General features: G+C 30.3%; 1 protein-coding gene across 1 annotated transcript in view; it reads right to left on the bottom strand.

The window, feature by feature from the left end:
- The window catches only part of LOC142322763 (uncharacterized), a 62,685-nt gene that overhangs the window by 22,570 nt on the left and 13,170 nt on the right, over positions 1-26,945 (bottom strand). Inside the window, exons 5-8 of the mRNA XM_075361837.1 lie at positions 25,596-25,816; positions 20,269-20,476; positions 11,265-11,449; positions 7,206-7,401 (exon numbers count right to left, since the gene is read on the bottom strand). Of these exons, the coding sequence (XP_075217952.1) occupies positions 7,206-7,401; positions 11,265-11,449; positions 20,269-20,476; positions 25,596-25,816 (810 nt within the window). The remainder of the gene's footprint in view (positions 1-7,205; positions 7,402-11,264; positions 11,450-20,268; positions 20,477-25,595; positions 25,817-26,945) is intronic.

Genomic DNA, 26,945 nt, shown 5'->3' with positions numbered 1-26,945 from the left:
TGATGTAAGGCTACTCTGCACAACTTTTTACACCAAACCTTTTACGCCCCTTTTTATTTGTTCTAGTACTTATTAAATTAGCATGCACTGCAAAACCTCTACAAACAACAAATTATTTTATCTTTAATCTTTATTCTTTATCTTTAAAAAAAAATAAAAAATAAAAAATAGTCGGTATTTTATTTATTAATTTTTTATTTAAATTTTGTTTTGATGAAGCATTTTACTTTGGTTAAAATTTATTAAAATTTTAATAAACAATTATTTGTTCGTATCTTTTCTGCAGTGCATGGTAATTTGTCAAATGACTGTATAAAAAATATGTATTTTTGTGTGTTCCAAAATTAATATAGGATTTAAATTACTCGCCATTTTTTTCCCGGCAGAATTGGCAGGTTACACCGTTTTAGTAAATACTTTGCGGTTATTGAGTACAGAGCGCTACATAACGGAGGAACGAATGACGATCGTTGAAATTATTTATAATTACAGAGAATGTTTTGCTGAGACTGTGCGCAAATCACGTGGAATTTTCGATAGGAGAAATGTCCCAAATAAAATAACTGTGAAAAAACTAGTTGGAAAATGTTAATAAACAGATTCGGTTGGAGAATAACAAAAAAATAGGCCGAACCTCCTATCAGACGGTTAGCTGAAAATGATGCTACTGTCAGTTGTGTGCTGATAAAGTATCTTAAAACCTCACGGCAATGGCGATCCTACAACTGCATATTTCAAAAAACCTAAGCAGCGTATTTTAATGAAATATTTGATCTGCGCTCTCAAAATTTACCTAAGTCAGGGGGGACTGGAACCAACGAGATTCCAGTCCCTGACTGGAACTGATCTGGACGGCATGGTTTTGAATGAAATTTGGTTCTAGTAGAATTTTATCACCTGCCGTATAGTGTGTAAAACGATCCATTTGTTGCGACAGAAATTTAAGAGGCGACTCATATCGCGCAACGAATTAGTCGTGTGACTTCTCACCATGCAGTTTATTCTCTTACGGCTTTATTAAATCCAAAGTTGAGAAAATAAGAACGTTTCTCGAATTGAAAAGATAAATTTGATGAGTTTTCGACGGTATTAAGTCTTTTTTACGAAATAAAGCGAGCCAGAATTTTATCAAAAGAATTCGAACTGTCAAATGCATCGTAGAATACATTAATAAGATAATTTATTCTACATTTAATGGCCATATTTAACTTTTAAAATAATTTAATAATTTTGCCAACTAATAAGTAAATTAAATGTTTTTTTAATTAAAATAAATTCTGTGTTTAATTTAGACCATTTTATATATCTATACATATAATAAAATGATACTAGGGTCGTCCTTATACGTGCATTACGCAAAAACTACTGGACAGACTTTAATAAAACTTAGTAGATTTATACCTTAGAGGCTTGATCATTATCACAAATAATAATTATCACAATATTCTAAATGGGTGTTAATATATTAAAGACATTCTTTAAAGAAAAAATACATCCTTCATTATATTGTATATACAGAATGTATTCCCGGGATTTTCATAACCTATTCTACTCGTAAAAATAATGGAAAAAGTTCACATAAACATATGTCCAAAAATGCTTCGTTTTGCGAGTTACTATTAGTAAAATATTTCGCTCAGATTTCAGCTATCCCGGTAAAATGAGATCGTAATGAAATTTTTAGAAAGTTAATTAAGGAACATAATTAATTATTTATGGTTTTTGACCTGAAAAATCGAATAAAATAGGTCCCAGAATTGTATCTGCAATAGTTTTTGACAAATCTGGATTAAAGACCGATAAAAAAAAACCTGTTTTTATGTTTGACGTACAATGGCTTTGTTAAATGAGTAATAAACACGTAAAACGTTTAAAGAAAAATTGTAGAGAATTTAGTTTTGAACAAAATGGTGTAAGATAAGTTGAATAACACAAAAAAGAGTTAGAAATATTCGAATATTATTTAGAAAAATACGTTACTATATTTGTCATAAAAGTACTTATTTAATGTAAAAAAAACAAATTTTTTTTGGCAACTTAAAAAACTTGTATAAACAAAATTTGTTAAAAATTCCTGTTAAAATTTTTTTTTAGGAACTGGAAATTATACAACGATTGCAAAATAAAAATTACTCGTATAATAATTTTTTTATTAATGACAGTAATACAATAAATTATTTGAAAAGTTATTATTTCAAAGTTGGCAATAAAATAATAACAACTGATCAACAATACGCAATATGTGATCCACATTATTGGCCAACACCTTCAGATTTTTGCGTCTGGAGATGGATGAAAAGTATTGTATACAAAACAAACATATTATTGTTACAAAACAAAAATACACTCTCATGAATTACTAATTGTCCCCATTATGGTCGCGGAGAACAACTTTAAGCACAGCCCTGAAGATTTAAAAAGAAGAACAAAAGCAGTACAGAAGCGTGCCCAGTTTTTTTAAAAAATAGCAGGCTTATCTTTCTTTTACCATTTTTGAACTGCTACATTTTGTTTAGGGTACTGTTTCTAAATAAAGTTCGAATTTTTGTAACTTTTCTTTGTTTTATTCAACTTATATTACATAATTTTGTTTAAAATTAAATTCTCTTCAAGTTTTATTTAAAAGTTTTACTCTTTATTGCCCATTTAACAAAGTTGTTGTACGTCAAACATAAAAACAGGGTTTTTTACCCCAATTTATTGGTTTTCACTCCAGATTTCTCAAAACCTACTGCAGATACGATTCTGAGACCTATCTTATTCAATTTTTCAGTTCAAAAACCATAAGAAGTCACTAATTCTACTCCCTTAATTAACGTCCTAAATATTTCAGTGCAGTCTCATTTCAACAGGTAGCAGAAATCCGAGCGAAATCTTTCACTAGCCGTAACTCGCAAACGAAGCATTTTAGGAAATATGTTTATATAGACTTTTTCTATTATTTTCACGAGTAGAATCGGTTATGAAATTTTCGGGAGAAGTTCTTGATAAGTAAAATTATTAATTCTTTCTTCAATTAATATCTGTAAAATATTTTATTAGTTTATTGTTAGTAGTATTATTGCTTAAATTAGCACATGTAGCGAACTTTTATTGGTTTCGATTGTTTTTTTTTTGGCTGTCGGTATTGTATTATCAAAACTTAAAAACGTATGCCTTAAAAACAAAGTAGTATTTTATTATTCAAATTCTGCTAAAAGAAAGAGAGTATATCGGACCTCTGAAACAGCTGAAGTGCGTGATTTTCGGCTTGCTGCTGACAAAGCACTATGATCAGACTCGAGCTGTAGCTTTGTCCACAACTTCCTCGTTTGAGGAAAGAGAGCTTTTCAGGTTTTAATTGTTATTTATCAGTATTATTTTTCACATGAAGGTAACGAATACATCGGGAGTCCAAGGGACGGAGCCCCCTCCCTGCCTAGACAGGAAGGACTCACTTCATGCTCGCCCTGACTGCCCTAGTGTGTGTGTGTGTGTGTGTGTGTGTATATATATATATATATATATATATACATTTGAGGAAGACCAATAGAGAAGGTTTATCCGAATAACGATTTCGCTGAATTATAATGGAATGCTGTAGCTCTATCGCACTATACTTTACAAAGCAATCTACATCTATTATTATCGAACAATTTCTTTACTTTACAATAGAGTAAAGTATGCTTTAAATTAATGATCATTATAGTATAAACAATAAAGTTCTTGAGTTTATGACTGACCCACCTTATAAATATTGTATTACACTAGGTGTATCATATATTATTAAAAAAAGGAGTGATATAATTATATATTGTGATGCAGAAAACGTATTATTTCCTTTATTGATTATAAAAGAATCATTTTAAAAAAAATCTGGCATCGGTGTTTATGGACTTTCCCCAAGATTGGCATGAGATAAGTTTGTATAAAAGGATTAATATCCTTTTGCCAACAATAAAGTTGAAAATTGTTATTATTCTGATAATCTTTTGCTTTGTTTAATTAATTATTTTATTAGAAAGTTAATAAAAAGAAATCCTACAAATATTATATAAACCAATTGTAAAGTTAATATTAAATAATTTTTTTTATTACTAAGGAACTCTACTTTAAGACATCGTTAAAACGAAGATAAAATACTAACCTAAGGGTATTTTATAATATTGAGCATAAAATCATTTTTTTTTTAATGCCTTTTTATCTTAGTAATTAATATTCAAAATTATATTTAATGATAATGTCTTATTTAAGAAAAAATATATATAATAAAAAAAATTTCATGAATAAATAGAAGTAATAAAAATTCGATTGATTTATAGAAATCCTGTAATTTAAGGGTGGATGATTAATTATGTCCCCCTTAATCCTTGATGGGATTTTAAAACTTTTTCCATCCTAGTAACCCGGATTATTTTTTTTTAAATCTGTAACTTTTAAACCAGTAAATTTGAACAGTAAACAATTATAACACGTTCATGTGGATTTTCTAATATACCCTATTTTATTTTTTTATTTTATAAATATAGAGAAATATTTCAACCCACATAAATCATCAATTAGAGAAATATAATTTTTTTTACTTTACCAGTTATAATTCTATTGCTGTGTTGGTTTTTCAAATTTCAACTTTCAGCGCCCCATTATTCTATAACACACAAAAAGTTACAGAATTTTCCGGAAGATGTATGTACATACGTGCATTGCCCGGTATTTTAATTTACTATCTCCGAACTGGCTCAACATAAATTCTTAAAACATGACTCAATAAATGTCTATATATGGAACATTGACGACATTAAATTTTGAACAAAATTAAAAAGGATGAGGGTAGTTTTCATTATTCTAAATTTTGATTTTTTGTATAGTGGTCGTAGAAAATTGAGCTTTTGTATCATGAAAATGTCTATAAAGTTTTTTAACATTCCAAAGTTTAAAGTCAATCGGATTTAGGGAATATTCAACAAGAATGTAATGATATTCATGGTTATTTACAAATGAACCTCAAGTCTTTATTTCTTGCCTCATACCTCAAAACCATGTGGATCAAAAAATTAAAAATTTGGCACAAATATTTGGCTATATATACATACACTTTTTTGTTTTAGTTTTGCAGGGATCTGAATGGGTCCGTACTTACCACATTTATTTTTTTAAATTTAATTTTAAAAATTGAAAACCCAACTGTATCATAAATTAATTTGGATGACTGGGAACGTTTTAAAAAATTAAAAATAGTTAATAATTTCAGATAATTTTTTTTTGCTTAGAACAAAAATTTGTAATCGGTTTTTTCTAACAAAACCATAAGTAAATATGTCAAAATATCACATGCAAGAGGGCCATCCAATGGTGACCTCCCCCCCCCACACGAAAACAAACAGTATAAGATTATAACAACAGAAATGTCCACGTTAATAAACATACTTATAATTTTAATAGCGGAATTTTATTTAATCTTGGACAGAATTTTAATTTTTATTATATCTAATAATATTTTTTATGGTACTGATTTTTTATAAAATAAAGAATACTAATTGGTGAAATTTCATAAACTGAAAGCTTTTTCAAGGCATAGCAAATACTTTGTATCTATCCCTTTGTATATCTCCACGCTTTATCAAATTTTTTATACATTTTACGGATCACCGTTAATATGAGGACAATTTGGAAATTTCTCGAACAAACAAAAAAACACTAGGTTTTGCACATTTTTTCATCCATTTCAACGTAGTCTCCTTACACTTCAATACATACCTACGACGTTTTACATCTTTAATTTAACGTTAATAATACGTATTTAATTTAATACGACTTACGACGTTTCACTTTTTAATTCCCTCACTATAATGCGATTAGTTCAATTCTGCAAAATAAGTGGTTGTGTCAACTTGGATTAGATTATTTGAAATGAATCGTTATTCAGTAGGCAATTTCTTTAGGTTGAGAAGAGGATTCAAAAGTATTTCTGGGAGCCAAATTCGACGAATACGGCATATGTGGAAGCACTTCGCGTAGATTATGAAATTTTGCAGCAATAACACGAGACATAAGCGCCGGCAAATTGCCGTGATAAAAAGTACTTTATTTTTGACCAGATGTGGATATTTAGCTGAATAGCACCCTTTAATCGGTCATAGATTGGTCCTGTCTTTTTCCAGGTTGTGTATGAGCACCGCACCACGAAAACCGAAAAAAACTGTACCCATGACTTTTCTTGCAGATGGAATCGTTTTCACTTTCTCTGGTGTTATTTCCCCTGTTCCCATCTACTATTTACATTACTGTTTGGTCTTGCCGTGTAATTATGAATCCATGTTTTATTTACTGTTATAAAACGTTGAAAAACTCAGCGGAATCGCGTTTAATATGTCTAAACACCTTTAAGAAGTATAAATTTTGGCCGACTCTCAACAAACGTAACACTCAAAGGTTTTTCATCCCCCAAACATCGTGTTAAATTTTGTGAATTTATCTAAATGTTTGAGAAGTCAACATGCTCGTGTGCCTTCAGTCTTGTAATTTAATATGGCGTAGTGGAGTTTTGTGGCGATTTTGTCGGTAGTACTGTTTTTGGGCGTCCCAAGCGTTCATCATTTAAATGGATGTACGACTACTTTTAAATTCAGCTGCACATTTTTTTTTTTTTTTACCGTCGAAGGGTAAGTCCTTTAAAGCAGAAACTAACTCTTTTTGTGTATACTTTGGAGTTAACCATTTTAAAACGAAGTATTTTATAACACCTCGAACTTTAATTTATTTTTCATTTTTCAGAAAATTTGTTTCCTTTACGTGATCAACACAAACAGGCAACTAAACGCACGCGTCTGAAGCTTTGCATCACACCATCTAAAGGATCATACTTGACAGATATGTGAGTCATCTGGTCATACGTGAGCCATCTCTTGGTTAGGGCGAGTACTTACCATACGACCCTTACCCAAGTTGCCACACCAAATTTCATGATTGTATGTTAAATAGTAGTTGATTGAGATATAACATCAAATAGAGCTAACCTAGAGGAAAAGTACATAATTTTGTAACCTAGATTTTAAATGTTTTTTAAACGGTGAAAAACAAAAATATTTACCGATAGGAAAAATTTCCTTTTTTAAATTTTAAAAATAGCTAGAAAAGTATAAAAAGACTTAGTCATTTTTTGGTTTAATATTATAGTATAACTGATTATCTTAATTAGTAGTACACGAAAAATACATTACACTTACGGAAATATCTATAGTATTGATTAGAATGATATAACTCTTCATCACTGAACTTATGAAATCCAAATGTAAATAACAATCTAACGTCTGGAACAGGAACTCTTATTTTTTCTGGAGTTGTTAACATACTTTTTAAATCGTTTATACATATTCCTTTTGAAAATAATTCATTACAGTCTGAATTATGAGGATTTAATACCTGAAAATAATAATTGTTTTTTATTTTATACATAAAACTACACGTGCATAGACAACACATAGAACTTACAACAGATATATTTTAAAATAAAATTAACTTTAAAAAACTAAATTGAACCATCTTATAAAAAAAGCAGTAAAATTAAAAAAATAAATTATTTAAAGATACTACTACAAAGTGCAGCTTGCGAAAAATCTCGTACCTGGCCGGGATTCGAACCCGAGACCTCAAAATGAAAGGTCGAGGCGCTACCGCTCCGCCAGGGAGGAAGATCGTCTTCATAAACAGAGTTCGTTTCTTTTGCAGATATCAAAGTCAGTTAGACAATTAATAATTAAAAATATGAAAAATTTCAATATGAAATGCCGCACTAGTTCGATATAATTTTTAAATTTCATTGATTTTGAAATAAATATTTATTCCTGATACTACTGCCATTTTCTACGAGGTTGCCCAACTTTTCTTTTTCTTGACAAGTTTAATATATGGTTTAAGTGCAACCTTTCGTTTGACATCCTTTCCAAATATTCCTCTCACTACATCTGCAGTTCTCTCGTTCAGTCTGTAGATATTTTATATCACCACAAATATCTCCATTGCCTAAGTAGTCCAACCGTGATTAACCAAACCTGTGATTAGATCTTCACAAAAATCTAATTTCTTCGTTTGAATTCTACTGTCCGTCTACTTACAACAATCCTTCCACGGTAATCCACGACTGTTTCATGCAAAACAATAGGAGAAGCTATTACTGTAGTACAGTTTCATTTTTTTATTTATTCTCGCTTTATTTCTAAATTTTGTTATAAAACTAAAGAATCAACATTTAAAATAACATCACACCCTAAACAATGAAATAACCAATAGCTGAAACAAAATTATTTAATAAAAGAAATTAATCTAAAAAACAAGTCTCGGTGTCATAAAAAACATTAGTTTAACAGACAACTTCATTTAAAATTGTTTTACTTATATTTGTAAAGAGATGTTGCATACAATCTCATAAAGAAATGGTAAGAATTTAAGGGCATATTCTACAACTGAAAATTAATAAAAAGTTTATATAAACATAGGTCCGGAAATTATTCCTTTCGAGTTATAGCTTGCGAAAAATTTCGCTCTAATTTCTGTTCCAAAGTTAAAATGAAGCCATACTAAATTTCTTGGAGCTTAAATTAAGAGATAAATTTTATGATTTCATATGGATTTTACCCTGAAAAATTGAGTAAATCATCTCCCAGAACTGTATATTGAGTAAGTTTTAAAACTAAAAGAATTGCTATCGCGAAACATTAGTGGGTTTTTTTTTGATTTGACATACAATAAATTCGTTAATTCCCCGAAAATAAAATTTTGCAACGAAATTTGTAAAGAATTTAATACAGAGAAAATGTATATAAATAACGTCAACTGAACACGAAGAACAATTTAATAAATTTGACTTTTATTAAAAAAATACTGTATACATTTGTTATGAGAGATGTTTCCTTTACTTTCTACTCATATTTATAAAAGCAACAACTTATGGGATATTTCAACCAACCGTTTAAATACTAAACTATGACACAAAGTGGTTAAGTTATTCATTATATAATATATATATATATATATATATATTTTAATCCCCTTTTTATTATCATAGTCCATGGTAAGAGGAAGTTAATAATGAGACAAACCGTAAATTTATAATGAGCCTCCGTACCATTTTATTTATTTTTTATAAATTTGGTATCAATTTTTTATAATTGCTTGCTTTTTATCAATTTTGTTTTGTTTTGTTTCAATTGCCAAAATTTCGAACTAAAATAATCTTAAAGATATTCTCGTAATAAAGATTATTATAATCCGATGAGTAAACTTAATTAATTATATCAATTACACTTTTTAATTAAGTTTAATTTCTGAATTTGTTTCTATACAATGTAATCTTTAAAAATTAAATTAAATCCATTCAAAACATAATACTACGCTACTTAGCATAGTTGTACTACGACGCTCTGAGGAGCCGCGAGTTCCTCATAAGGACCCCAAAAAATATTGGATTATTTTCAAAATGTTATTTCCATTTTCAATTCAATGTCATACATAGGACGTTTGTTCAATTAAACTTTTTTGTGTTTTAAAATTTGTTTTATTTATTTTTACCTAAACCTTGCGAGAAGTTATTGGCTATATCGCAGAGTGTAATTGTTAGAATTTGACATAACGCCCCTTAGGTAAACCTTTTTTTTTTCTTGTATTTGTTCTCCTGCTCCCTTGGGCCGGCTTAACGATCAAGTATTACTCAGCCCAGGGGAGTGTCCTTACTACTCTAATGAGCCTCCCCACCTACCAGCTGTACGTCCGGCATGGCAAGTCGGCTCACTGATTCCGGATCTTTTCCTTATTTTCATCTTGCCTCTGCCTCTAACCGCTAAGGCCAGGGACACCGGGCCCAGCTATGCCGTTCCCGGGATCTGCCCCAGCAGCCAGGGCTCCGTCGTTTCTTTTTTCTTTTTTCAGTTAAACCTGGATTCAGCAAGGGCGACGAGAATCGAAAAAGTTTAGAAACAACTGAACTGACTAATTTAAAATCTTTTACAATTTTTATCAGTGATTGTAAAACTGCTCTTAGCCTATCCAAAATATTTTTTTTTTTAATTTATTTATTATTAAGCGTTGACACCTAACCCTTGATAATTTTTAATTCGGTGACTTTCATTAATTTTCTATTAAAATTACAAAATCTCTCTCTAGAGGCGTTTAGATTTCATTTATTTGTTGGAAAATCTTGTAAATTTACCCAGAGTTCGATTCTAAAACCATTATAAAGCCAAAGCAGCAATCTTATAGTTATACAGTTAATAGAATTTTCCTTTACCTCACCATTCTTATTTTTATGTATTTTTAAATGTATGTAATTTTTTTTTTTAATTAGCAGCAATGTTTTCAGTAATTCAATTTAAAACATGAAACCTGTTTTGTAAATATTTATTTACTCTCTACACTTTTGTTCAGTGTTACACAAAAAACTTGAATAAGATCTTTTTTATAAAATAGCCTATTTGTCTGCTTCGACATTTTGTTACTTCATGAAAACGCATGAAGTTTTCTGTAGACTCTTTTGACTATTTTTTCTTTGACATATAATCTACACTGTCAAAGTTAAAATTGTGATTTGATATACGGCCGTATATTTAGAAATTTTTTTTTATAATAAATATTTTTAAGAAATTGTAATTCATTATTTTCTTTTTTATTACAAAAATAAAACATAAGATAGTTGGATTAAAAATAGGGACCTCGGACTTGGCAGAATACTCCAAATCACATTAAGGGTAGGTTTATCATTTTCTTCTAAATATTTAAAATGAGTTACAATCTATAAAACACTTTCACTCTGGTTCAGTAATTAATTATAGTTATTCTGTTTTGAAATTGCTAATTTTTTTAAAGTCAAATCACTCTATTTTGTTAAAAAAAAGTTTTAGTTTGGTAAAACAAACTTCTCACAAATAAATCAGTATAAAAATATTTAACTATATTTTTTATGATTTTTAAATAATTTTTACATTAAATTAGATTACTTACAAATAAAATAAATCTAATGAAAAGTTTACATCTTAAAGTTTTTTAATTTAATTTTAAAATCTTAAACTTTTACATTAGAGTTTTATAAAATAGATTTTTTTTTGTTATGAAAGAGCGGGCTTCAACAGCTACGGTCATTAGCCCTGTGGAAATCGGTAGCGTATGAAAAGATGCCATGCCTGACCGGGATTCGAACCCGGGACCCCCGCACGAAATGCCCAGACGCTACCTACTCAGCCACGGAGGTCGTCAATAGAATTTTAATTATTTAATTAATTTAACATAATACTAACCACACCATGAGGAACACTAATAAATCCAGGATATGGGCTCAAAGCTTTTATTGGACAATTATTTGCTGTTTCGTACATTAAAACTGCTACTTGTTTTACTCCAGAACATTGATCTAAACCCTGCACAGTTATCCAGTAATGACCAGTAGGTCTGTTTGCTTCTAAAACCACATCAAATCTAGCAGCTGAAACAAAAATAATATATATATAACGTATTTTTGATACAGATGGTAACATGATATGAGAAATGAGCTTTATAACAATTGCACTATGACGATAAATTTACTAAATAACTAACATTTCTATGCAATTAATCTCTTTCCATTTAATTGTAATGCTGGGTTAATTCTACCTACTTCTAACAGTAATGGCCGTTTAAACGTACTTTTATAATGTTGAATAAAAGTAGCTGTTTTTTCAACTAACAATTAAACAGATTTTTAATTTTGTATTCTTTCCATTGTAGACACCAAACAATTAAAGCCAAAAAAAGAGAATATATATATATATATATATATATATATATATTTATATATGTTTTAGAAGTAGGCAATATATTTTAAGAAAAACTGTTTTAAAAATATTCATACATAGGTTAAGCTTAACAAATTTTCTTAAGTAAAGTTTTCTCTAAATGTAATTTTTCAAAATAAATTTTTTGCATTTTAGGTCCTGGGTCTATTTCTCTACATAGATTTCAAAAGATTTAAAAAAAATATTTAAACCGAAGAGACAAAGAGCGAAATAACAAAAAACATACATTTCAATTTTAAGTTGCGTGGTTGATTTTATAAAAAAAACTTTTTTGGAATTATTTATGTATGCATTGCAGGTAAAAAATTTGCTTTAATAAATTTCTAAAATGTCTGAAGAAAATTGAAATTGGTTTTTTCGTGAACATCCATCCTCTTAATTCCCTTAAGGGGATTGGAATCCATCCCCTTAACGAATTATGAGAAACAATTTATAAGATCAATGCCCCATATATAGAAATTTTGAGCCAAATTTGAAGAAAATCGGTTCGTTTTATCTTGAGATATAAAGCCAAAACCAGTGCGACACACATACGTACATACTAGTCCTCATATATATATGATCATTTTCCCCGGCGAATATATATATATATATATTCGCCGGGGAAAAATGTCTACTTTCATAGCGTGACATAAAATGTGTATTATTTGAAACAAACATACATATAATAATATCTTTTCTTTTTTTTTAATTAAATTTTGGTGACCTTCCTCATAATTTTGCAATTTTCACACACAAAAAAAACCGGTGTGATTTTCTATAGCAACAACACACCGAAAGAGCTAATTATTATTAAATGATAGGATCCTATAAGCTATTGAAAACTTGGTAACAATAGAATGGTAAGATAAATATCTATTTAACTGTATATTGCATAAATTTAGACGTACGAAAATTCGATAGTTAAATGAATACTGTTAGTATAGTGATTATAACAGAAGTTCGCTCCTGTAATCCAACCTTCTTGTTCTTCGTCTTAAGCTACCTGTAATTTAATGACAGATAATGATTTATCTACAGATAAATATGATTTTGAAGTAGAATTTGTTGAACATGACTCATCCAATGCTAGCTAAGAGGTTCGTTGTTTTTGTTTTTCTGCTAAATATTGCTTCGGTCATATGGTTATCGAAAGCTAATCAAATAGGTGCGAGATAAATTGAAGGTAAGGAGTTAAAAGAGCAATCACCATACATAACTTAAAATTCAGAGAGAAAATCCCACCTCATTTCTTCTCATGTTATCAGATCTCCTTTTCGGCTTTTAGTTTTCTCCTACTGCTGTTTATCGTTCTTTTCTTTCCATATACAAGTTCATCTTTGAAAAACAACACTCGCATTTGAAATGTTAGATATAGAGAAGAAATTTGCCGTACCTATTGACTTCCTTTCTCTGTTTTCTTGTTAAGATGAACAAAATAAATTTAGTTAAAGTTACCTGATTAACATCATTTATTTTATAGTAAACACTACATCAGGTGCATGAGTTACTTGAACAAGACTGGATTATTTCTAAAATTTCTTTTTTATTCGTTTTATTTTGTGGGATATCATGAGTTGCGGTAAGAAATTGTGGATTTGTTTTTGGTTTTTCTACTTACCTGAATGTTTTGTGTTTTGATCAACCATAATGGGTTAGCCAAAAACTCTTCGTTTCTTATGTTTAATCAGTGAAGCTGAAACTGATGTATATTCTGAATTTGATTCTTCTGTTCCTTTACCAATAGCTTGGCAATTCAATAACTCACTTTTCTCTTTCAAGAGTAATTTTTTCACCTTGATAGATACGAAATTATCAGTTACAAGCTTTGATAATTTGTATTCCCATTGGTTATGCTGCTTCCAAAATGAATTATCAACCCGATCTCCGTTAGAAAGCTTTGTACTTCTGCATGCGGGTCAAAGAGAAAAATAATCCGAACGTGGCGGTAGATCCTCATTATAGGTTCATTATGTTTTTGTTTTTTTTTTGTGGCTACTGAACCTTATTTTTTATTATTTGAGATTTGAATACACCTCATATTTTAAAAGATTTTGTTTGTTTTCATCCATTAATAAATAACACTGCCCAAAAAGGAGTGTAATGTATTTAGTGTGTTTGTATATATATATATATATATATATATATATATATATTTGTTCTAGTGTAGCAGCTCAACGGCTTAACCGATTTAGATGAATGACTTTGCGTTGGAATCCTTACGTTACTAGGAATGTCATAGGCTGTGTAATTAATATATATATATATATATACATATACGTAGTTGTAGAGATTTACCGGTTGAAGCGTAAACCTTAACGAACTGTGAACTGTGGCCCGCTATCACCGTGTGAGCTAGGTATAAACTGAATGATTTGAATCAATCGAATGAATAATATTACAAAAATAATAAAATTTAATGTACGTTAAATAAAATAATATTTAAAAATTCAGTTTATCAATAATGGGCTTTCTATGGGGACTCCGCGTGAAGCGAGAGTGGTGAGATGATGCGACCACCTCGTGCGAGGCGGGACCAATCATCACCTTCAACTGATAACAAACGGGGCGCCTCTGGGACGCTGTTTTGGGACATACAAGGGGGTATTCTAATAATATATCTGCAAACAATTGTCCGATTTTCAAAATTCAAACGGGGTATTTATTAGTAGGAAGGCTAGCTTTTGTATGTATCAGGTACACTAGGTCTAAAAGATCACGGTTATTCGAAAATGTTTTATTTCTTCGCAATCGATCTTCCAATTTTCAATTGTTAATTTGATCTGTATATTTTCATTTATGTTAATGACATAAATAAAACTGTATGTTTTTTTGAAATATTTATTTCCCAAAAAGGAGTGTAATTTAATTAGGGTGTTTGTATGTATGTTTTTTCCACCGCAGCAGCTCAATTATTATATACAAAATTGTCACCCGCACGTTCTTTAATTATCGGATATTAGTAATTATTCTATACCAAAGAGCAATATTTGTCAGCAATGTTTGTTATTTGGCAGTCGTGTTTTTAATATTTATTTCTATCTTTCCCATAAAATTTTCTTTAGTATTTCATCTATTTTTATAATGCCTTCTGTTAAAACAGTACTTAGTTTTTACGCGAAATGTTTAAAAACATATACTAAGGGCACCGTCTATTTAATTAAAATTTAGGTGAATAAAATCACCTAAATTTGGATGAGAGGATTAAATTAATTTGGTTGAGAGGATTTAAATTAAAACCTCTCAACCAACTACGTACAGAATTGTTATAAATAATAGTTAATTGTTGTTGAATGGTACCTGCAATTTTAATAAATTTTAAAAATAAAAAATCCTTGTAATAAAATAAAGTAAAATACGTCAAGTGTCAGTATCTAATTTTTCTAATTACGTTATATTTTGTTTAATAAACCTGTATATAAATGTAATGGAACGATATCTATTTTAAAAAGATTGGCATGTTATACGATTCATGTCAAATTATCACTTCTGATGATTTACGCTTGCCATTACTTTTTCTGTTAACTTTGGCATTCGTTTTACAATCACTATTAAGTGAAGTTAACTGAAATTTATTTCAAGATAAAGTGTATTAAATAGATTAAATGTGTTTTGTATGGTTTTTCTTTTTTTAGCGGGAAAAGACTTTTTCTTTCGACGTCAGGTTTTTCCAATTTCTGTTAAATTTAGTCGGGAATTTTTTTTCTGTAATTCTTTATTTACAATTGGTTTGCCTTATAAAAACCATCAGTAGATCTTATGTCAAATATTACGCGAAAGAGCAGCATCCAGTGATATTCCTAAAAAACTAAACATATAAACATGTAGTAAACAGTACATATATATACCCCTAATATTTTGATTTAAAAAAAAAAATAATCGTAGAGTCCAGAAAGTAAACAACACATGATAAGAATAATAGTAAGCCGCAATATATTATCATCATAATTAATCTAGTATAATCCGTTCCAGACACATACCACCCTCCTAAATTCTTCGGTAACCTCACAGTCATTCAACGTAGAAGGCTTATCATCTCCACCATTAGAATCCGACCCTTAAGTATAACACGTGAAGCCTTTTGAGTAATCTGGGATCCTCGCAGTTGTCTAAAAAAGTAAATCGAGATGGTTAACATGAGAGTTAAGTAGAGATATATACTTCGTGCTCAGACGTCCAATCTCTTCGCTAACAAACGGGATCCCCAGGCTCTCGTGAATTTCAGCATTCTTCGCGAACCAAGTTGTTTGCTCTATGCTCTTTAGAATTTTTTTCTGCAACCTTTGGATGACCTTCATGTTGCTGTTACTAGTAGTAGCCCATAGTTGAATTCCATATGTACAGATTGCCTTCAAAAACACCTTGTATATCAGCACCTTGTTTGACAAAGATTGTTGAGACGCTCTGCCCACTAACCGGTACACTTTCTTAAATTTGGCGTCAAGCTGCTTTCGTTTCTCCCGTACGTGATCTCTCCACGTTATGCGACGATTCAGATGTTATCTTAGATACCGAACGTTGTTGGAATGCGGAGTATCTACGTTGTCAAGGTGAACCCGTGGACACATTTTCCTCTTCATCGTAAACGTTACGCGCTTGGACTTTGGCGGGTTAACTCGTAAATTCCATTTACGCAGCCATAAGTTGATAACATCAATGCCGTTTAAAGTTTTTCCGAAGCCAGAGCTGGGTTCCCATCAACCGAGGGAAGTATTTAAAGTAAAATATTTGCAGCTGATTGTTCTACAGAATGAACTATTTTAGAATAAGAGCATCCATTAATATTAATCGTTCTCGCGCTAATTAACTTTTTATTGAACTGATGAATTAATATGCTTAACGGTTAAAGGTACTTTTATAAAGTTTTGTAATTATGTTATTAAAATTTATATCAACTATCTGATACGATCTACAAATTATTGCTTTCTCCTTAGATATTGAAATACTACTTTTTAAATTTTAATTAAATCTTTTTTAAAAAAACCTACTTTTTAGTAGGCTTTTTTTAGTAGGCTTTTGTGTTGGTTTACAAAAACACAAAGATATCTCGGTTATTTGAATATGATTTTATCATTACAAAACAGTAAATAATATTTTGATATTTATTTTTGATATCATTCAGTCCATGACATGAAAAGGTTTAGCGTCTGATGTTTACCAATATACGATTAACATTCCTTTGACAATTCCGTTAATTTAATTCTAGCGACTTAAGTTTATCTGCTATTATAATATTACACTTGAAATGCAATCATTATCAATATTTTTTGTTCGATTTTAACCATGGTTAGTTTTATTCAGTTTTTCCAAATTAGCTGAATTGAATATTATCGAAAAAATAGCAACCACCTTTCAGGTTTTTCTTTGTATTAAGATAATTTATTTTATTCCACTAATTAATATTCCGTTTTAGTCTAATTAATTATTAATATTACAAATACATTTTAATAACTAATAATCTACTTTTTTTGTTTCAGTATTTGTAGATTATTTCATAATAAATGTTAATATATTTAAATTTGATAAATGAAATCTCGTTTTAACTGTGCCAATATTATGAAATTAATATTATTTAAATAAAAACATGAAATTAAAATTAGCAGCGCTGTACTATATTTAGTACACGTAATTATTTACATTTTAATATACACTTCGCCATCTGTTAGAGATAATAATAACTAATACAATTATTACTTTTAAATGTGTACTATCAACGAAAAAAGTACGCTATCATTCAAAGTAATAGAACCTTGGAAACACTTGTTAATAACTTTTATTTTGCTATTTCCTGATAGGTTTTGTTAAATAATCTGGTAGTGAACAGGCTTTTTTTACTTTTGTATCTATAAAAACTACTTATCTTTATTTATTTTTAATTATTAAACAATAATTATACCAATGAAAATAATATTAAGATTTTTAGCAGGAAAATTCTTTAGCATTTAATAAGTTTCTCCTGATCTAGTACAATATCATTTTTTTATAATAAACAGGAAAATATGGTGACTGAAATTTTCACCGTTAGACTAAACATTTTAATTAATTTTTTTCATTAACAATATTCCTTATCCGGAATTGAAGCAGCGAATTGATTCACTACGAAAGGGTACATAATCTGCTGCCACACATTATCTGTCCCCGTTTTTTTTTTATTTATTTTTTTAAGATGTAAGGCATCTGATTTACAAGAGGCACCAATTGGAGCTTTTTTTCTCTAAAAGTAATGATGATTACTGTATTACAGCCAGTATCAGTGGTAAACAGAATGAAGATGTCATTTGTAGGGCCAAGTACCACCGTCAATTTGGAAGTCTTAGAATGCTAATAATCAAACATATATTTCGTTAAATGAAGGCAACAGGAAACCACGTCACTCTTCACTTTTCCTAACAAGTCTTACAAGCGATACTTATTCTTAGAAATGGTTACGGCATTTTTGGGAGTAACTGCTGACTCACGATAGGTCTCCTACAAGCATTACGGTTATGACACTTATATAGAATAAACCAGCTACTAATGATCGATTTAAAATTAAAATTATAAAATTAATAATAAAACACAAATTTTTGTTAAAAAAGAAATATAATAATACCTTTGTTTATGTGTTTCTTTTACACCTGCAGTCATTAAATTTCACTTCTTTTGTTACTCTATTGTAGTTACTTTGAAAATAACACGATGATATTTGATTGGTTTGATAACAAACAATCGTGTTCGATATTCTGTTTGCTGTTTTATTTAAAGAAACCCTTATGGTTGTTTCATATAAAATGTTTATTTGTTTTACGTAGTATTACGTATATAATATTAAAATAAATAATAATATTCTTAAATGAAACAATTATGCATTACAAAATTTGACAACTGCTAATCATTCCGGTATTTGAATGGAGCTTGAGATTTGTAAAATTAAAAATTATTATTTTCCTTCTAATTTTATTTAGTTCTTAACAGATAAAAAATACTTACAGAATTATTTATTAATCAAGTTAAAAATTATAAATAAAAAACTATATTCTGTGCAGTTATGTAATAATTCATAAATACGCATACTTATGTCCATAATCCTATTAATACGCCAGTCATGATATCACAAGGTGCGGGCGGAAAGAAAGTTGGGCGTTACCCGGATCATTGATCTTGCTTGGGTTCCGCCAGTTAGCCGTCTCCCACAAATGTAACCCGGGCGGGGAGTCAGGTAATGCCTGACCCACGATACCGATATCCCAGGGCTTGCACGTAGCAGTAAGGGGTCCGATACTCATACCCATGGGATAATCCCTGACAAGGGCCGAAGTGACTGACTTACGCTGGACGGCACAAGACTTCGGCAGAGCAAGATCACAGCAGCTTACCCTCAACCCGGCTCCACAACCGAGAAGAGGGATGGGCATTCCCTGTCCGCACTCCACCCAGCGTCGGCAAACAGATTACGGTCATACTTCTCACCCCCGTTGCAAGCTGCGATACCGAGAATCAGAACCGCAACCAGCTTGGACAGCTCGAGACCGCCAATCCCGTACTCCATTGGGAGCTCCTGAGCAAGATCATTTCTCCGTTGGTGCAGGAACGAAGTACCATGTCGTTACCCGCCTCAGACGTGTGCGAAGATGTTGTTGCACGGACGTGGGGTTGTATTTATCCGGGGCATTATTATTATTATTATTATTATTATTACCACCGAGTGGTCTAGTGGTGAACGCGTCTTCCTAAATCAGCTGATTTGAAAGTCGAGAGTTCCAGCGTTCAAGTCCTAGTAAAGGCAGTTACATTTATACGGATTTGAATACTAGATCGTGAATACCGGTGTTCTTTGGTGGTTGGGTTTCAATTAACCACTCATCTTAGGAATGGTCGAACTGAGACTGTACAAGACGACACTTCATTTACATTCATACATATCATCCTCATTCATCCTCTGAAGTAATATCTAATTCCTGGAGGGTAAACAGGAAAAAGAAAGAAATGGGCATTAGTTTATTTTACTTTTTTTTGTTATTATTATTAAGGTTTCAGCCATTAATTTCAATGTTAACTATTTCAATTTCGTTATTCGTTTTAATCCTGAAAAATACGAAATGAAAAATATAATTCGGGGCGTTTTACCATGTTTTATACTACCGCGATTTCTTGCAACTTTGATTGTTTATACCTCAAAAATAAAGGGATTCATCGAATTACCATTTTCGGTAGTTTTTTCGTAACATTTTACATTAAAATCATGTATCGTATGTCTACCATTCTATGAAAAAAAAAATAGATTCATTGTGAAAATTTCAAACACCATAAAGTAATATTTTTTTAACTATGTAGATTCTCACTTGTTTTTACTGTCTAGTATCCCTCAGTCTTGAAATATGAAAACTTTTCCATACTTTAATATCACTCAGTATATTAACATAAAAATCTCTTTTTAAATTTATATTAAAATTTTTATTTCACCTTTTACTGGATGTAAGTATATTTTTAAAAATATATTTTTGGAGGTTACCTGCGCTCATAACAACTGTATCTACAGTTACTGGTTTAATATTATCAGAATCAGCTGATATAACTTTTAATCGGTGACCTTCAAAAAATATTTGAAGTGGACATGAATGCGAAGTTCCACTTATAATACGAAATCTATATCGCAAACCATGAGTGACCACAAATTTGGAAATTGGTATTCTGGTTGTCTTCATAAATCCGAAGTATGGCTGCAAAAAAAAAATAATAGTTGTAAAAATATTAAAATATAAAATTATTATATTGCAGTAATTAATTACTATTTTTAATTATACCGTACTTACTGTTGCGTCTATAATACATACGTACTTTCCAAATAGGTGAGCTAGTACATATAATGCATTATCTCTCAATAGAAAAGGCGGTACATTTAAACATCTAAAAAACAAGAGTTGCTTTTTATGAGAGAAATAACGTACAAATTTCAGCCGTTCACTGAGAACGGCTGAATCTTTTAAATTATTTTACTCGAAGGACTACCACCTGGATATTGGTGGGCTCAGAAAATTGATAACTCAAAACACATTCTGTTAAATGAAAGAATGGGAAAACCACTTCATTTTTAATTTTCTCGGAAACCTCTTCTTCTTCTTCTACCTTTCACAGTTTAGGCCTTAGGTTTGTTCCGGCATTGCTAACTCTCTTTCCACCTTTTGATTGGTTGACCCACAGTTCGTCTGCCACTATTTTTTTGATTATAGCGTCTAACATATATATATATATATATATTTGGACTAACAATTTCTGCAGGATCAGCAGCTAGTCATCTGCGAACAGGACTGTACTAACAATAAAATTTTAATTTATTGCCATACCGGTTGTTATCATTATTTTCAATTCTTTTAGAATATCACCAACATATAAATTGAAAACGATTAGCGACATACTGCAACCTTGCCTAACTCCTTCGTTTATTTCAGTATCTTTCAGCAAGTATCAGTGTCTATGACATCTTTTGTTGTTTTATACGTGCCCACGACCGTTATGTAGTATATATGTATATATATATATATATATATATATATATATATATATATATATATATATATATATATAATACTCACTGGTATTTTTCATTTTTGCGGTATTTCATTTCTATATTATCCTTATCTTTAAATTTCAATCCAATTTTTCATAGAACTGTCTTTCTTTTTTTTTCCTGTTTAGCCTCCGGTAACTACCATTTAGATAATACTTCAGAGGATGAATGAGGATGATATGTATGAGTGTGAATGAAGTGTAGTCTTGTACATTCTCAGTTCGACCATACCTGAGATGTGTGTTTAATTGAAACCCAACCACCAAAGAACACCGGTATCCTATGTATACTCATAGAACTGTCTATGAGTAAACTTCTTCACTACATCACTAAAGTTTATAGAAAGTGACTTTCCTTAAGTCCTGACATTCGTACAGGGGAAGAACCTATAAAATCGTTTTCTTGTTTCTTTCACGTTTAGGTCTTAGACTTGTTCCGGCATTGCTAATTCTCCTCCCATCTTTTCATTAGTCGTTCTACACTTCGTTTGCAGAATGATTTATAATGCATGACCTGTTTTGGAATTCAAACACTTCCCATCTTTTGAACATGATTTTTTTATCTCTCTCGGTATCTTGATATTTTGTCATGGATAGTAATTATTCCCAATTCATTTCAAATATCCACTTTTCTATGGTGATCAAATCAGGAACATGCCTTACATAACTGCTGTCATAAATCTCATTTCTACAGCCTCTATGATTTTCATATTTTCGTTATTATCTATGTCTCGCTACCATACAGCAATGTTAGGATGACCATAACATTATACAATTTCAGCTGAGTATCCCTTCTGCTCTTATTTCATAGGAGTCTTCATGTTGTTTCACATATATTCTGACATCTACCTAGCTTCCTTGTAATATCTGCCTCTGCCACACCGATTTCATGACCTAAATAATTAAATTTATTAACTTGTTCTATAACACTTCCATTCATTACTATCTTCGACCTCACAGCATCCTTTCCCGAAAATGCTAGCTCTTTGGTTTTCTCTGTTGATATATTAAGATTGCATATCTTAGATAGGAGTTATAGATGGTAAAATGATCTTTGCAGATCATTCTCAGATTCTGCAGGATCAGGAGCTGGTCATCTGCGAACAGGACTGTACTAATAATAAAATTTTAATTTATTGGCATACCAGTTGTTATCATTATTTTCCATTCTTTTAGAATATCACCAACATATAAATTGAAAACGATTAGCGACATACTGCAACCTTTCCTAACTCCTTCGTTTATTTCAGTATCTTTCAGCAAGTATCAGTGTCTATGACATCTTTTGTTGTTTTATACGTGCCCACGGCCGTTACAGTCAATTGGTTTGGAAAGCCTCTTTTGTTCAAAATTTTTCATATAAGGGCCCCCTAATAACGCTTTTTCAAAATCGAAAAACGCTGTGTTGGTTTCCCAATTAAATTAATATAATTTTTCGACTAACAATTTCAGTGAAAAAACAATAACTAATGGGTAACCTTCAAGGACTAAATCCACTTTGTTCTTCGCCCAGAACAGCGTCAACAATATTTGTTAATATTTTCCTAAAGATTTTAAAATAAATGCGATATCCACTCTTCAATATAGTATTTCTCTGTAATTTTTCAAATTTCTCTGTCACCTGTTTCCATAAGATTTCAAGTACTTTTTAACTAATTTTACCACGTCATTTACAAACAATACAGAGATAATCGTACATTTTCACTTGTACATTCAAGGAGCGATATCTCTAATTTACGTATGTTAAATTACATAAAGAAAATGGTATATATGAAGTTTTTATCTTGTGTGGGTAAGTAATTATTCTATTAACCTATTGAACAGGTATTACATTTTATTAGAAAATTATCGAAGGTGTTTTATAACAGTTAAACTAAAAGCATCTTTATCTTTATATAAATTTGAGACGTTTTTGCTTTCTAGAATTATTTATGTTTTCATACTGATGACAGAAAGTTGCCGAAGTATTTTTTTAATAATCTTATCTTATTTAAAAGTGACTGCCATCTCTTTAGGAACAATTAGAAACCTAAATACGTTGTCAAAATTGTAGCCTTTCACCTTCAGCTTTTTGTTAGGAAAAGTCAAAAATCACAGGGAGCTAGGTCGGAAAAGTATGAAGAGTGATGACAGATATGTAGTTTTCTTTATAAAATTGCTTTGACTTGACGAAGTTCGAAATTGTGTTGTCATGTAGACGTGTAACAACCATTTTCGATTTTTCTACAGTTCTGTTTTTGCGTCACACATCTTCTTCCAAGCGATTAAGAAAACATTTTATTTTTTTTAAATATTGCATTAAAAGTCAGAATTCACTGTAACACAAAGAGAAATCAATTCTTCATGAAAGATGTGATTTATGTCGAGAAAACATGAGTTATGTACATCGGGACACTATAACTACTTCGGTCTTAATGAATGCAGGCTTCTCCACTACGGTGAATTTTGCATTGCCTTCGAATCCTACCCTCAAATCCAAAATTTTTCGCCTTCATTCATCCTATAGATGAGATTTGGATTGTCGTACACAGTTATTTGAATCTCACAGTATATATCAACGCTCCCCTACTTTTCATTGGAGGTGAAGAGCCAAGAGGCACGAGGCAGTGCGATGCATGTTGAAGTCTTTAGTTAACACTTTTTGAAAAACCTCAATGTGATTCAATATCTGATAACCATGTCACATAATTCTAAGGTTTTTCGGTGATTGTCTTCATGGATTTGTTCCCTAATTAAGTTTCCATTTTCTTGCGTTTTTCTGATGGTAAACTGCTTTAAGCGATTGTCCTCTTTAACTCTCTAGATATATTTATTTATCTCTTTTTCTAACATGTACGTTTCAATCTGTTCAGCTAGTGAACAATAAGCAACTCTTCCCCTCGACCCAAAGAGATGAGGATGATATGTATGACATTTAAATGAGGTGTAGTCAGATTCAGATTCAGGCTAATCATTCCTGAGACGTGTGGTTAATTGAACCCCAACCACGCAAGTACATCGGTATCCACTATCTAGTATTCCAGTCCGCATAAAAGCAACTAAACCTTTACCAGGATTTATGCTTCAGAACCTTCGATCTCAAAAATCAGCTGTTAAACAGCTTATTTGTGACAATGAATTAACCAGTAGACCAACCCGGTGAGCGAGTCATATATACCATTCAGAAACGTGTTTTCATGTAAGGAATGTGTATTTAAAACCAAATTAAACATCAGGTCTTAGCAGCCGATTTTTGGAAGTTCGTGTAAAATTTGATGACAACATTTTTCTTTTTTTAATCTATAGATCATCATTGCAAAATGGTATAAAAGAAGATTATCATGTGTTTTGGTGAATAAAAAAAAAATATATATATAAAACGTCGCTGTTAAATTGCTTAACTGAACGAGCTTTCCAGTAACAATCGTCAATCTTCCTCCTGGATTCGTCTTAAAATACAGTCGCTGCAATTACAGTTCCGGAACTTTGTGAAATCGCCTCGTATGCCAGTGACTTAAAACTTTTTAAAGTATTAGGAAATTTCAAATTATCCTCAGCAGAGATAACAATATAAAATACATATCATTCCTTAAAATAAAATAAAAGTCTTTTCTGACATAAATTCGTATTTTTAAGTATACTTTATAGAGAAAAACACATTAGAAAAAATAAATACTTAAAAAATTAAGATTCAGAGAGTTCCGGAAGAAAGTTTTGAAAAATTTATTCAATATTCAAAATCTTTTAAATTATTTTATAACGATAAAATAAGTTTTATTTAGAAACCAAAAGATGGATAGTGGTTATCTTTTTGAAGGCGGAAATAATCCTGTCATAAAATTATATAAATCTCTACTACCAATGTGCCTAATTCAGAATTAGGTCAATCCATTCTTAAGATTAGATTGAAGGAATTCTCTTCTTCTCGTTAGATAATATCCTAAGCTAAATATTTTTTTATGCTATACTTCCGTTTGCAATAAAAAATGTGAAAACAAAAAAGTTCTTAATATATAAAATGTTTGAGATACTTCGATGCGGTGAAAAGAATTTTTGTTCATGCAGATAAAATTTTACCTTAGAAACAACTGAGTTGTTCGCTAACACAAGTTTGCGTGTGCTAATCTTAGACCTAAACTGCTTCGTCTAAATAGAATTTAATTATTAATTACATGAATTACACGTTTTAATAATATAATAGCATCCTTAAAATTAGATAAATATTTTACACTTTATATTCACTTTATTTTAAATTAATACTACTAAATTTTAAACAATATTGTTTATAAATACCGTATCTACGCCTCTTCCATTGATGAGGTACGCATCAGGAATTAACAGAACATTTTTCTTCGGTAAATTAGGATACGTTTTATCTGCCATGTTATGCATCCAATCTTGAACCGTTAGAACATGTGATGGTAAATCTTTGTCGTACTGATTTGAATTTGGTTCCAGCATACGGGGTTGTCTAATGATAAATGAACCAGATAGACCATCTAATTTCTGTAATCCTTAAAAATTATTAGCATAATAAAAAAATAGTAATTTATTACTAGTCGAATACTAATTTTTAAATTATTTATTTTTTTTTTTAACTGACAGATTGAAAAGATAAATTTATAGAATATCTTAACGATATAAGCTTATCACTTTTGTGTATTAGTCATTACATTTCTTATACAAGAAATTTTAAGTGAATAGATTTCAACTGATTTTTGTAAGATTGACTCTTGAAATTCATTAGGAACAAAATATAAACAGTTTTAAATTTATTAGAGTCACAAAACTGCCCTGAGAGTTGTATGAATTTTTAAAATAACAGCCTAAGTTCTTTATCCGGGCTGCCATTCATTATTTTACTATAATTATTTTCTCAATTTACAATAAACTTAACATAATTATTATTAATCCTAAAAATATTATTCCTAAACGAAGTAGGTTTTACTTATGCTATTTCTTGTGAATATATTTGTGGAAAACAAAAAGGGCCCGGTGGCCAAGCAAAAGCTTTTCAAAATCATTTCTTAAATTAAATTTAAAAAAAACTAAAATTAAAAATATACAACACTGAAATCCATTTTCTCTCTCTCACTCACTCTCTCTCTCTCTCTCTCTCTCTCTCTCTCTCTCTCTCTCTCTCTCTCTCTCTCTCTCTCTCTATCTATCTATCTATCTATCTATCTATCTCTCTCTCTCTCTCTCTCTCACTCTCACTCTCTCTCGCTCTCTCTCTCTCTCTCTCACTCTCTTTCTCTGTTATCTTTAAAATATTTATTTTATTTTTGTTAACCAATTTTAAATAAGGTATTTTTGTAATTAATAAACTAAAAATAAAAATTTTTTATTTTCTGATTTCACCCATTATGTTTAGTTAGTTTAATTCAAAAACTGTTGTATTTATACAAAGCAAAAATCAGAAGTTTTTTGGGTAAAATTTTCTTCTCTTTTGCGTTTTGATCTCGGTTTTTAAATACTTTTTTTTTTTATAGATAATAGTGAACAATCAAAAAATATATCTTTGACGACATTTTTTTTAACAAAGCACCTAAAGTAATACAAACTTTTCTTTTATCCGCAAATGAAATGTCACCTTTATACAAAACTTAACCTGATTTGGAATTTTTTTAGTGATTTAATTCA

This window comes from Lycorma delicatula, chromosome 4, assembly GCF_047948215.1.
Source record: "Lycorma delicatula isolate Av1 chromosome 4, ASM4794821v1, whole genome shotgun sequence".
NCBI lineage: Eukaryota > Metazoa > Arthropoda > Insecta > Hemiptera > Fulgoridae > Lycorma > Lycorma delicatula.
The sequence above is the reverse complement of the archived record's forward strand: the minus strand, read 5'-3'. Positions and strand labels throughout refer to the sequence as shown.